Genomic DNA, 13,941 nt, shown 5'->3' with positions numbered 1-13,941 from the left:
GTCCGGCCCGGCTCTAGTGGAGGCTGTCTCCTGGGAGGGGCTTCAGCCTGTTGCTGGGGACTCGGGAGGTGCCAGGCACAGGGACGCCAACCCTGCCTCAGAGAGCTTAGGACAGAGAGTTCTGGGTGGGGCAGGGGGTGCAGTATCGCCGAGGATGCAGCAGCCACCCCGGGGGTCTCTGTGTGGACACACTATGTTCTTTTTTTATTATTATTATTTAAACTTATTTATTTATTTATTTTTGGCTGTGTTGGGTCTTCATTGCTACACGTGCGCTTTCTCTAGTTGCGGCGAGCGGGGGCTACTCTTCGTTGCGGTGCACGGGCTTCTCATGGCGGTGGCTTCTCTTGTGGAGCATGGGCTCTAGGCGCGCGGGCTTCAGTAATTGTGGCTCGAGGGCTCAGTAGTTGTGGCTCGCGGGCTCTAGAGCGCAAGCTCAGTAGTTGTGGCGCACGGGCTTAGTTGCTCCGCGGCATGTGGGATCTTCCCGGACCAGGGCTCGAACCCATGTCCCCTGCATTGGCAGGCGGATTCTCAACCACTGCGCCACCAAGGAAGCCCGCACACTGTGTTCTTCTTGGGCAGGGACTGTATTAGTAGCCAGCAGAGAGCCTAGAACCCAGTAGGTGTGATGAAAACTAAGGTTCCCAGGGGGAGCAGGGGGTGGCCCTGGGTGGGTGAAAAGTGCATGGGGGTTAGCCAACAGAGGGTAGCGTGGGGACCAAGCTCCCTCCGGCAGAGGAGTGGACACCCTACCAGGAGAGGGAGCACGCCGGGTGTGTAGACCGGCCAGCCGGGAGAGGCGGCACGGGAGCTGGGGTACAGCGCGGGCTGCATGGGGGGCGGCGTGGAAAGGCTGCCCATCTGGGCTTTGGATGCCAGTGGGGTCCTCCCTGTGGGAACAAGATCACAGACAGCACAGAGGGCAGGAAGCCTTCCTCGCTGCAAGATAGAAAACGTTTATTGATATACATGTATTATCTTTCATCAAACTGGGCCACCGTGCTTGTAGGTGGCTGAGGTGGCCAGCTAGAGCCAGTGCCCACTTCTGGGTGGGGCTATGGCCCAGAGACTGCCTGGACGGCCTTCCGGAGCCCCTCAGACCGGGCGGCTGGCATGGAATCAGAGACGAGAGCGAGCCACTCAAGCCAGCCGACGCGGTCTTTCCTGCGTCCAGGCTCTCGCCGTGCCAGAGGCTCCCCCATTTCGGCCACCAAGGGGGACGTCATGTGCAGAAAGACTGGGCCCCCAGGCGGGTTAAGGAGAAGCGTCTCCCAGGTGGCACCCTTTCCTGGAGGTCTGCTCACAGTGTTGCCCTGACGGGGCAGAAAGGAGAGAGCAGGTGTCCCAACAGCAGGACAAAGCTGCTGGCCCGACGGGCGATGGGCTGGCTGATGGGGCAGGAGGTGGATGGGCTGCATGACCCCCCCTCTCCTTTCCTGGGCATCCTGGAGCGGAGAGGGGCCCCACACCCGGCCCACCGCCCGGGGGCAACTTCTGCACAGTGGGTCATGGAAAGAGGTATAGCTGGGGGGAGCCTGGTGAGGCCACGGGGTCTGTTTGGAAGCAGCTCTTCTGTCTGCCGGCCACCCCCAGAGCCTCGGCCGCGGGAGACGGCGGCACGCGGGCGGGGAGCAGAGTTTTCTCCTTGCGCTCGGGCCCCAGGGCTGCTGCCCAGATCCTGTCCCTCCGCGAAGGGTCTCTGGAGGCCACTCCAGCTGGCCCCCGCCTCCCCTCCAGGTGCTGGCCTCTCACGAGGCATTCCCCGAGGAGCACTGCATCTCCATGGTGACCGTGTTGGGTGTGCTGCCCCCCGCCTCCCCCGGCTCGGCCCCGTCTCGCAGGGCCCGCTGGAAGACCACCCTGAGGGGCTCCCACAGCCGCTGTGACTTGTCCCTGCCGGCCAGGAAGTAGACGACAGGCTTGGCGCTGCTGTTGATGCAGATACACAGGTCGGTGACGTACTCGGGGAAGGGGGCCGGGATCCGGAAGACCCAGAAGAGGAACCAGTCGATCCCCAAGTAGATGGAGGACACGAGGAAAACCGAGACCATGGCCAGGATGACGTGGTTGAGCTTGGCCGAGCGCTGGCGCCGCCGGGCCCGGCATTCCACGTGCATGATGAGCGCCAGGCAGGGCAGCACCATGAGCGGACAGAAGACCAGGAAGAAGAGGATGCCCAGGAAGGCGTCCATGTGCCCGCAGCCCGTCCCGGGCGCCTGGCGGCCCAGGAACATGCAGAAGTAGTTGTGTATGCTGGTGACCAGCAGCGACAGGGTCCAGAGCACGGAGCACACCACGGCCGACAGGCGCTTGGGCCGACGGCGCCAGAACCAAGAGGGAAAGATGACCGACAGGCAGCGCTCTGAGCTGATGGCTGGCAGGAGGCTCACGCTGGTGACGAACATGCAGAGCCCCAGGATCCGGGACACTGCGCGGACGTAGTCGGCAAACGAGCCCAGGAAGCCCCCCGTGTTCAGGATGGAGAACACGGCCTTGCTAAAGAGGTAGCCGACGTCCGCGCCGGCCAAGTGCAGAAAGTAGGTGGAGAAGGGGCTCCTCTTGATGGAGAAGCCGAAAAACCAGAGGACCAGCCCGTTGCCCACCAGGCCGCACAGACAGAGAAGCAGGAAGATGTAGTTCATGACGGCTGGCGGCGGCAGCATGGTGATCTGCTCGATGGTCAGGAAGCCGCGGCTGTAGAGCTCCGGGGCCTCGCTCACTCCCGGACACATCTGCGCAGGCGTGGAGGGGAGACACGCGGTGATGCTGGCTGGGCTCCATCCCCAAACCTGCACCTGCATCCAGGTGTGCTGGGCTCCACCCCCAAACCTGCACCTGAGCCCAGGTGTGTTGGTCCTGATTACAGACGTGGCTCTGGAGCAATGAATGGGCTCCAACTGGAGCACAAGACACCCTTGATCTGACATAGTGCTGCCACTCTGTGCCCCAGAGTCTGGAGCTGGCAGCCTACAGGAGTGATAGTAAAAATGGTGAAAATAATCGGTCCCTCATAAAGGCACCTGGTGCTCCACCGGCCAGAAAACATACATGTTGTGCAAGATAAAGAAAAACTGAGGAAGCTTTCCATATTGAAGGAAACTAAAGAGACATGACCAATTAATGCAGGGCTGTAAGCCTGGATTGCAGAGTGGATCTAACCATCACTATAGAGGCTATTAGGGGGATGACTGGGAAATGTGAACGTGGACTATGTATTGTAGCAGTGTTACACTTTCTGAATAGGAAAATGTACCGTGGCTATGTATGGGAGTGTCCTCGTTCTTAGAAGATACAAACTGTTTGGGTGCAAAGGGGTTTGGTGTCTGCAATTTACTTTCAAATAGCTCTGGGAAAGAAAGTATCTATCAAGAGATAATAAAGATTTATTAAAAAAAAAAGAGATACTAGAGAGAAAGCACATGTGGCAACAGGCTAACAATTAATGAATTGGTGAAGGTGTATGCAAATTTACAAAACTTGCAATTTTTCACACTGAAACACGAAAATATTTATTTTAAAAAACAAAATCACTTGTAAGTTACCAAAACAAAACCAAAGTGGACCCTGACCTATAGTGGAATCAGAGACCTGGGGAATCAGAGGTGGTTCCCTGCTGGGCCAGGGTGAGACTCTGGGTTTCTGGATCATGAGGGATCTGGATCTGGCCCAAGGGGGTCCCTAGAGGGCGAGACACTTGAGGCAGTGGCTATTTATAGAGCTGTGTATTTTGACAATTGGTCTGGCTGTGAGAGTCCATCTGGCGAAATGCCAGTCTTGCCTGCAGGGTCTGGGCTGGCATATAAATGCATGGACGTGGGTCATGTGCAAGAAGCTGGCAAGTCGGGGGTGGGCAGTGGCAAACCGGAGGGCACCCGTCCTGAGCAAGTCGGCGGTGCCCTGCTCCAGCCGGTGGGCGCCAGTGGGACCGGCGGGCTGAGTGGCTGATCATCCTTTTCTCTCTCCCCAGAGAAGCCAGAACTCGAGATGGTAATGTAAACTATCCTGATCTCTAAATGTTCACATTTAAAAAACACGGTGTGGGCCAAACATAACACATCGACAAGCTGGATTCGGTTCTCAGGCTGTGGATTTTGACCTCTCATCCCCAGTGGCGGAGGATGCCCAGAGCACTGTCACTGCCCTGCCCACACCCCGGCAGACATCACTAATCCATCCCCGCACTCTTTCCCACAGAGCCTGAACCTCTCCCTAATCTAAGGCCGGGCGTCAGTACCCATTGCTCATGACTCTCCCTCCAAAACCCAAAACAAAACTGAAAAACAAACCAGAAGGTTCTTGAGGCAGGACTATTCTGCCACTTTCCAGATGGGCGCCAGCTCCGGCAGAAAGCTGGGTCCCGAAGGACTGCTCTCTGGGCCTGACACCCCATAACAAAGGGAGGGACCTCTGGCCTGGCTCCGGTCAAGGCGACCCTGCAAGCAGGGACTGGTGGGTGCCGGCAAACTTTGGGGAAACTCCGGGAGGTCAGGGCATGGGGGTCCCGGTCACGACCCGGCATCCTCTAAATATATTTATTGACCCCACATCTGTCTGTCTGTCTGTCTGTCTGTCAACTCTTGAGCCCCTTAGCTCGCTCTTTACTCAGCCTTTCCTCTTCTCAGCTGGGGAGCAGACCCAGAAATTTACAAGACCCAGTGTCTAAACAAGTCCACGGTAAGAAATTTACAGAACCCAGTGCCTAAACAAGTCCACGGAGGACCAGCTCTAGCGCCGGAGGGAACTGAGTGGCAGGGGCTGCATCTGACAGGTCAGATCCCTCCGTGCCTCTCGCAGGCTGGAAGAAGTCTGCCATCCTCCCTTCAGAGTCAGAGCGGGAGGGCCGGTGAATCACTGGACATGTGGCTGCCATCCCGGCCACATAGCACCTTGTGAAATGCCTGCTCTGGAGCCTGGTGCCCTCCCTGGGCTCTGCCTTTTCTCTGGGGACTTCTGGGGACTCCCAAGCCAGTTCCTTCTCTGTCTCCTGTGGCTGCCATCTCGTAGTGGTCACCATCAGGGCTGCAGGCATGGTGGGGAAATGCCAGGGGCTGGGGTCCTGGCTCTGCCCCGACCACCGGACTCACCGCAGTCAAGCTACTACACTGGCGTGAGCCTCAGTTTCCTCAAAGGTTGCACTTGGTAAACTCAGGGGGTCCTTCCAACTTGAGAGGGTTTTTCCCGGGATTCAGGAGGGAATTCCAGGGTTTTCAAAGGCCTCAGAGAAGTAGGGGGCAGGAGGGGGGGAGGGCAGAAGGGGTGCGTCAGACTGATGGGTCGTCAGAGTCTCAGCCATGGCTAGTGCCTGGAGGCAGGCGATAAACTGGGACTAACGGACCCTGGCCTTGGGCGACGCTGGCAGGGTGGCCCAGAGACCCACGGAGCACGTGACACCAGGGCCCCCTTGGAGCCAGCCTCGCAGGGCCTCCTGGCAGGGCCTGGCCATGGGAAATAGCTGACCGCCCCATCTCCCCAGGGTAGAGATGACAAGGCCTCTGGAGATTGGTAACAGATGCCCCAAGGTCTGCACAGGATGGGATTCGAGGGCATCCAGTGACGATGACACTGGGGATCCGAGGTGACCGGTAACCAGTGCCAGGCCACGTGGCCCAGAGGGGCCCCGCTGCCCGCCTGTCTGTCCCGAGCTAGAGGATGGGGCCTGGGCGGCAGAGTGTGTGTGAGAAGGGGATGCTGGGCGGGGTCTGCCCCCTCCCACCACACCATCCTGCAGACCTGGGTCGGGGAGCCCCCTCTGTCGGGAGCCGATGGTGGCACTTGCCTTGTTCCTGTTGGTGGGATGGGCCTCCCAGGAGCAGTTTCCAGCCATCCCCAGGCCTGGTGAGTCCAGATTCCTTACGGCTCCGCTCACAGCTCACCAGCGTGCACAACCCGCCTGGCCAGGCAGGAAGAGTCACATCAGGGCGGCAGTGTTCTCCCCTCCCTCGCAGACCCCTCCCCAGGCCCCCAGGGCTCTCCCCTTGGAGGACAGGCTGAGGAGCCATCCCCTGGCCGCCTTAGAAGCAGGGCCTTGTGGGAGGCACCGGGCTTCCTGCTGAGTCCAGAGCAGGTGGCGTCTGTGTGCACCACTCCCTCCTTCTCCGGGGCCCTCATTCACCCCCCTGCTGACACCCTAGGGACACCTCCTGGGGAACAAGCCCCTCTCCTTCCCCGCTTGTTCTGAGACTTCTGGAGCCAGACGGCTTCTGGAGATATATTTTATTTACCTGCACACATTTCTTGGACACCACCTTTGTGTCCAGCCAGGGGTGGGACAGGGGTTCAGTCCCAGACCGGAGAGTGGGGGAGGAAAGATCATTTCCGGCAAGGAGGCTTCCTGGAGGAGGAGACTTTTGCCTGGGCCTTGAGTTTGTAACGTATTACGGTGTCTGGTCTTTCCCCTACACACGCCTGGAAGGCAGGGCACCTCGCACATCAGAACCGGCGTTGCTGTCGCCACCATCCACCCCGGGTCAGTGAGTGCCTGCTCGCTTACACCCCTCCTCCTGTCTGGTCCTGGGTACCAGCTACGAGGCAGGTGTAGTCACTCCCCTATGACGAGGGCAGGGAGGTGAGGTCACCTGCCCAGGGCGCACCCCCTAACCGCCGCACACACTGCAGCTTTGCAGATCTGTGTACCTGCAGGACCAGAGCGGCTGCAGAGACAGGAGGGCTGGAGGCGGCACCAGCCTCGAGGCTGCTACGGTGGCCCCGGCTCCAGGCTGGAGCAGGGGCAGCTGGACTCGGCCAGGACTGCAGGTTGGAGGCCTGGGAGAAGTAGTGACAGGCCGGGGAGGGGGCGTCCCTGCCTGAGACCTGTCCGCCCTCCTCCGGCAGAGCTCATTGGTCCGCCCGCCCCGGGTGCACTCGAATTGACTCCGGTCCCCCAACCTGACCTCGGCCCCCGCCCGCAAGCACCCATCCCTCCCACTGTGCAGGCGGGAAACTGAGGCTGTCAGCGGAGGAGGAGCCTTGCGGGGGCACAGCATGGCCGCAGGCTGCCGTGCCCCTCCTCCTCCTGACTCCCCCGGAATTCCATCCTAGGCCGCCACGCGCGCGCCCCTCAGCCCCTGGCCGGCAGGGCGGGGCCGGGCAGGCGCCGGTCATTGGCTGCGCGGGAAGGCGGTCCCCGCGAGCTGCCCGCCCCTCTTTAACCCTCGGCCTCCCGGAGCCCGTGGCACAGGGCCGCCCGGAGGGGCAGCGGGCGGGGCCGGGGGCGTGGACGGCACCGCCCCGGACCGCAGCCCCGCAGGGCGTGGGGCTCGCGCCGGGGCCCCAGGTGGCTGTGCGTGGGGGGGGGGGCCCTTATGCGTGAGAACAAGTGAGCCAACTCGTGAGGCGTGTGCAGTGTGGGTTTGCAGACAGCGGGGGGGGGGGCTAGGAGATGTGCATATTACTGTGTACCTCCCACCCCTTCCCCGTGACAGTCTTGACTCTAGTTGGGCCACTGTCCCCATTGCCACGGACAGACCTCATGCTTCTCCACACTCTGGGGCTTGTCCAAGCTCTCCGGGTGCCTGCAACCCCCAAACTGCCTGCCTCGCCCTCACCCTTCCTGGCCTGGGGTACTCCCCCTTCCACCCTCCTCCTCCTCCTGCACTGTTCTCGCTCTTCTTGGTCGCCCTTCCAGACACACATCACCCCTAGGTCTGAGCCCCAGGCTTGGCCCCCAGGAATGTCCTGACTCTGAGAGCCTCTTCCGTTCACCTCTGCCAGGCTAGACCCCCAAGGACACACATGCCCCCAGGACAGCTGGCTGGGGCCTGCCCATGAGGTCCGACTGGGGCTGGGCATGTAGTGGTTGATTTGAGGTGTGGGTGTCCCTGTGTGTCTGAGCCCTCGCTGTCCTGTCACGGGCCATCTGAAAAGCTACTGCACTTCCGTGCAGAGAGATCTGGAAGCCAAGTTGGACCCCACGTGGGCCATAGAAAGACGTGTGTGTGACATGTGTATGGGACGTACGTGAGTGCGTGTGAGTGTGTGTGAGCGTGTGTGCCCCTCATGTCAGGATCTGGCGTATGACAGGACTAGCTTGGGCTAAAGCAGACAAAAAAATCTGCCAGCTCAGCTCACTGCTGACCCTCCCCTCAAAGCACAAGACCGAGAACGGGCCCCCAGCCACCTGTTGGCCCGGCCTCAGGAAGCTCCTTATCTTTCACTGCCACCCACCACGCCCAGCTCCAAACCCACCTGGGTCCCCGCTAGACAGGACTTTACACCAAGAGGCCTTGGTGGGAACCGTCAGACTCCAATTCTCCCGTCGGTCTTCCCAGCCCCTCTCCTTGTCCCGGGGCTGCCACCTGGGCTGGATCTGAGAGCACTGGCCACGGGGTGGGCTCGTGGCTGTCATTCCCCCCAGACACGGGGGACACCTTTCAAAATGTCTCATGGACAGCCTTCGCCCAACGCCAGCACCCCACCGGGCACCGCACGCCGGGGAGGAGGTGGGACGCAGCCACCCAACCTCCGGAGGCTGCCGAGGCTGACCCCTCGGTGTCCGTCCCAGGGCTGGCCCCAAGCCGCCGGAGCTCGGCCCCGTGGAAGGAGGGGGTGCACTCAGCGTGCGTGACGGCGCCGGGAGCCGTTGCACTTGGGATGCTGCCTGCTGGGTGTTCCCCTTCCTGCCCTTCCAGAAAGCACGCCTGGAGGGCTGGCGAGGGTGGGGAGGGGTAGAGGGGGAGCCCCCACCCACAGGAGGACAGAGCAGGAGCTGGAAGCAGAGGACAGCTGGGGGGGTCAGCAATCACCAGGGTGCCCGGGCCTGCCACACAGGAGGGGGACTCTCAAAGCGGCCCGGTGACCCTGGGACTCTGGGGCCTCGGGAGGGCTCCTGTGGCGGGGAGAGCGCTGCTCTGCGGTCTCAGGCTCCTGCTTGGGGCCATGTGATTTCCGGGGGCTGCCAGCCTCGAGGGTGCCTGCCTTCCAATCCTTCCCTGCCCGGCTTTCACCCTGCAGCCCCGGCTCGCGGGACGCCCTCCCCTGGGCCCTGGGCGCCGTGGAGCTACCTGCAGCTGCTGGCCTGATCCTCAGAGGCCGCCCCTTCGTGGAGGGCTCTTCCCGTGATGCCCACCTCTGGTCACCCACCAGCAGGGCAGCAGGCCAGCGCAGAGCACTGCCCGGAGCCTCAGGAAACGCGAGCTCAGGGTGGAGGAGAGCCCTCGCCTGCCTGCTGGAGGAGACGGCTTTGGCGGTGTAACCCGCCCCAAGCCCAATTCCAGGCCCGGCAGGAGGGGGGCGGGGACGGGGAAGAGGAGGGGGAGGGGCTGAGCCGGGATGAGGCTTTGGGAAGGAATGCCCCGCTCAGGAGCCCCCCCCCCCCCCGAGCCCCGCTGGGAACTCAGCTCTCCGCCTGATGACGTCATGTTGGCCCGAGCACTGCGGCCCGAGTCCGGCTGTGAATCTGCGGCTCCGCGGGGCTGCCCAGTGCCCGGGAGAGGGAGTGTCAGGCTGTCCACTTGCCCGATGCTTTCCCTCGGCCCCCACTGGGCACTTCGGGGCGCGGAGGCCTGGGAGGGGGCGCATCCCCACCTGTTTTTTTAATTGTACCCAGGGGCTGTTATGGAGAAGCCTGGAGGCGGCAGGGTGAGGGCTCCAGTGAGGGGGTGGTGCAGGCACTTTGGAGGGCAGAACGGGTGGCCGGACAGCGGTGCCACCCAGCTGGTACCCCGCGCCCCCTTCCACCCCGGAATCTGCCCAGGGTCCCTTGCGGGCTTCTGGAGCCAGGAATTCCCTTCTCCCCAGCCCTAATAGCAGTCAGATGGCGCAAGTGGAAAATCACAGCGCTCGCCTGGGGCCTGGCCCGAGCGGGGAAATTGGCGGGCCGTGTGTGCGCCGCTCAGCGCGAGGATGAGTCAGCCTCCCCCAAGCCCAGCGAGTCCCCACAGGGTCCTGGGGCTCCGAGCCAAAGCCTGGGGGGGCGGTGCAGGGGCCAGAGGGGTGGCCGTGAGGACGGGGGTGGTGAGGAGTGGCTTCCCAGGAGCCACCAGGGAAAGCTCCCTGCCCTGGACCAACTTTCTCATGGCCCAGGGAGCCGGAGGGAATTCTGAGCAATGTTCTCCCTGTGGGAGCACATGATGCCCAGACTGGGGTTGGGGGTGCCTGTGCGGGCATCTTAAAGAGAAGCCAGAGGCAGAGCTTGCACCTGCCCTGGAGCCGCAGCCCTCCTGTGCCGGGAGGGGCTCCACGTCCCTGGCCACCTGCGAACCTCAGAAGGGGATCAGATTGTTCCCTGCTGGGTCCAGCTGGCCTCCTGGGGCCTTTGTTTTTTAGGGAGGGGTTGGGGGAGGGCTTGAGGATGCTGAAGGTCACGGCCACGCCCGAGGCTGGGCTGGCAGCAGGCAGAGGTGGGGACCCTCCCCTCCTCTCCCAGGCCGGCCAGCTGGGGCCCAGCTGGGCTGCTTGTTTACGTGGGGAGGCCGGGGGGAGGCCAGTCCAGGCAAGTTCCAAGTGTAATTGCATCTGGACTCTTAAAAGGAATTGTGTGAAGTGGGCAGCGGCTCTGAAGTCCACCGCCTTATTTGGTATGGAAATCTGTTTCTTTCAAAGCTAATGAGAGGTGCTTGTAAATGGGAAAGCCATTCTTTGCTTGGGTTTGCTGCGGCCCATTGCCACCCACTGTCCTCGGGCCTGGAGGCCAGGCTTCTGCAGGGACATGGCTCCCATGGCTGCCTCCGACCTTGGGTGACCCTGGGACTCGGTTCCTCATCTGTCAGGTGGGAAAAATAACGACTCTCGGAGTAGCAGTGAGAAAGGAATCAGGTCCCAGGTAAGAAAGCTCTTTGTGACCCCAGGAGCACTGTGTCATTCATTCCCCCTCTCCCTTCACAAGGCTTAGGGCGACTTGGAGGGGGCCGGCCCAGTGCTGGCCACGTGAGACACTGTCCCTGCACTTCCAGCCCTCATGTTCTGTCCTCACGCCCTGAACAGCCACAACCCTGCCATCAGTGGTCCTCCTCCACCCCTCCTAGGAGAAGGGAAGTTTATTTTTAGTGGTCCAGTGCCGTGGGCCTCACAGGTGGACTCTGGTCTCACACCCACCCCGGGCCCCCTACAAGCATGCAGGCCAGGACCCTCCTCTGCTGGGCCCTCCTGTGGTCCCTCGTTGCCCAACTGCTCCGAGTCGGACCCTCCGGGCCAGCAGGGAGGGCGCAGAGCCTCCCAGGCAGACCCGCACACACTGCAGAGCGCCTGCCGGGTACCGCGCCCTGTGCCCTGGGCTGATGAACAGGCAGATGAGGTCTCTGCCCTCCCGGAGCTGCCATCAAGCTGGGAGGCAGACCAGAATCAGGTGACCCAGACACATGGAAAACCACGGCTGAACAGAAGGCACCAGCATGCCAGGGAGATCAAGACGGCTTCCTGGAGGAGGTGATGAGGGAGCCTGTGGGGAAAGTTGGGCAGGAGCAACTCAGGTGAGAAGGGTAAGGAAGGCATCCCCAGCAGAGGAAACTGCATGAGCAAAGGCCCTGAGGCAGGAGGCGTGCTTCACCGGTGAATGGGGGGCTGGATGAGGCCGGGGGGAGGCAGAAAGGGCAGAGGCCTGGATGAGGCCCCCAAGTGGGCAGCTCTGATTGGCCCTTCCTGACCCAGGATCTCGCCCTCTGTGTCCTGTTCTCACCTCTCTGTTGACCTTTGTCCCCTCTGCTCAGGGGACAAGTGCAGTAAGGATGATGACAATTACATCTGCCTCTTGCTGTGTCCTCTGAGCCAGGGCTGCATAAATGGGATCATTTCATCCTCACAACATTGCCCATTTTGCACCTTCATTCAACACACAATTACTGGGACTTCCCTGGTGGTCCAGTGGTTAAGACTCCGTGCTCCCAATGCAGTGGACATGGGTTTGATCCCAGGTCGGGGAACGAAGATCCCGCATGCTGCATGGTGCGGCCAAAAAAAAAAAAAAAAAAAAAGTGTACGATTCAATGGTTTCAGTGTATTCAGAGAGTTGTGCAACCATGACCACTATCTAATTATAGAATGTTGTTTTCACCCCCTAAAAGGACTCCATACTCATTAGCAGCCTCCCTAGCCCCTGGTCACTACTCATCTAATTTCTGTCTCTATGGATTTACCTGTTCTGGACATTTCATAGAAATGGAATCACACAGGTCTTTTGTGTCTTGATTCTTTCACTCAGCATAAAGTTTTCAAGGTTCTTACATGTTGTGAATTCACATATCAGTGCAGCATTCCTTTTTATGGTGATAGGCTAGTTCTTTAGGGTCCAAAACCTCTTTCTCTTCTGCTTGGCTAAGGTCCTCCAGGAGACAAGGCAAATGTGTACATGGTCTGGGTCTCCCAGGTTAATTCCTGAGGCCATTTGGTTTCAACCCTTGAGATTAAAAAGGTCTCTCCAAGGTCTAGCTGGTTTTCCTGATGGGGAAGAGTGAGTAGGACACCTCCTCCCTCCTTTCTCCTCTCCTCCAGCCAGGATGGAGCATCTGTGATGGAATGTGCATCTTAGGAATATCTGCAGAAGCCTACATTCTCCTTTGTCCTGCATGTGGAAGACTATTCATTTGTTCATTTATCCATCCATCCATCATCCATCCATCAATCCATCCAGTATCCATCCATCCATAATCCATCTTTCATCCATCCATCCTTCATCCATCCAACATTCATTCATCCATCATCCATCCATCCATCATCCATCTTACATCCATCCAACATCCATTCATCCGTTATCCATCCATCCATCACGCACCCATCCATCGATCCATCCACCATCTATCCATCCATCCATCCATCCATCCATCCATCATCCATCCAACATCCATTCATCCATCATCCATCCATCCATCACCCATCCATCCATCCATCCATCATCCATTCATCCATCATCAATCATCCATCCATCCATCACCCATCCATCCATCCATCCATCCATCCATCATCCATCCATCCATCCATCCATCATCCATTCATCCATCATCCATCATCCATCCATCCATCACCCATCCATCCATCCATCCATCCATCACCCATCCATCCATCCATCCATCATCCATTCATCCATCATCCATCATCCATCCATCCATCACCCATCCATCCATCCATCCATCCATCACCCATCCATCCATCCATCCATCATCCATTCATCCATCATCCATCATCCATCCATCCATCACCCATCCATCCATCCATCCATCCATCATCCATCATCCATCCATCCATTCATCCATCCATCCATCCATCATCCATCCATCATCCATCCAACAGCCATTCATCCATCATCCCTCATCCATCCACCCATCACCTGTCCATTCATCCATCATCCATCATCCATCCATCCCTCACCCATCCATCCATCCATCATCCATTTTACATCCATCCTTTCATCCATCCATCATCCATCCATCCATCCCCCATCCAACAGCCATTCATCCATCATCCATCCCCCATCCAACAGCCATTCATCCATCATCCATCATCCATCCATCCATCATTCATTTTACCTCCATCCTTTCATCCATCCATCATCCATCCATCCATCATCCATCCATCATCCATCTTACATCCATCCATCCCCCATCCAACAGCCATTCATCCATCATCCATCCATCCATCCATCATCCATTTTACCTCCATCCTTTCATCCATCCATCATCCAACCATGCATCATCCATCCATCATCCATCCATCCCCCATCCAACATCCATTCATCCACCACCCATCCATCCATCATCCATCCATCCATCCATCCACTATCCATCCCTCTGTCCATCCATCCATCCATCCATCTATCCATCCGTTCTTACCTTCATTTCACACGTATTTACTGAACACCAACACTGTTGGTGCTGGGGAAAGAATTGTGGAGGAATCAGACATGAAGGAAGAGAAGAACAGGTGATAAATAGAAACAAATGAACATAAGAATTCCAACTGGAATCAGTGCAGTGAAGATAATGAACAGATGTGGTGATAGAAAATTATGTG

The 13,941-nt window shown here is 59.1% G+C and overlaps 1 protein-coding gene across 3 annotated transcripts; it reads right to left on the bottom strand.

Annotated features, from left to right (window-relative positions):
* Window positions 1-943: 943 nt before the first annotated feature.
* LOC309606128 (mas-related G-protein coupled receptor member F) lies at window positions 944-9,219 on the bottom strand. Of its 3 annotated transcripts, none has more exons than XM_082342773.1 (3): window positions 9,003-9,219; window positions 5,780-5,893; window positions 944-2,735 (listed from the first exon to the last, which is right to left on the bottom strand). In XM_082342773.1, the coding sequence occupies exons 2-3, from the start codon at window positions 5,825-5,827 to the stop codon at window positions 1,752-1,754; spliced, it is 1,032 nt and encodes a 343-aa protein (XP_082198899.1). In that variant the 5' UTR covers window positions 5,828-5,893; window positions 9,003-9,219; the 3' UTR covers window positions 944-1,751. The 3 variants fall into 3 exon arrangements, with proteins under 3 accessions (XP_082198899.1, XP_082198901.1, XP_082198900.1); XM_082342775.1 differs by lacking the exon at window positions 9,003-9,219 and adding an exon at window positions 8,188-8,980; XM_082342774.1 differs by lacking the exon at window positions 9,003-9,219 and adding an exon at window positions 6,225-8,162.
* Between the last annotated feature and the right edge of the window lie 4,722 nt (window positions 9,220-13,941).

This window comes from Balaenoptera borealis (assembly GCF_965194805.1).
Source record: "Balaenoptera borealis genome assembly, chromosome: 11".
NCBI lineage: Eukaryota > Metazoa > Chordata > Mammalia > Artiodactyla > Balaenopteridae > Balaenoptera > Balaenoptera borealis.
Note: the sequence above shows the minus strand (reverse complement) of the source record. Positions and strands in the feature narration are given on the sequence as shown.

Coding starts and splice junctions, on each gene's coding strand:
- LOC309606128 (XM_082342773.1), bottom strand. CDS start 5,827: ATGGCTGGAAACTGCTCCTGGGAGGCCCATCCCACCAACAGGAACAAG. Junction 2,736..5,779: donor ATCCCACCAACAGGAACAAG/GCAAGTGCCACC, acceptor ACGCCTGCGCAG/ATGTGTCCGGGAGTGAGCGA.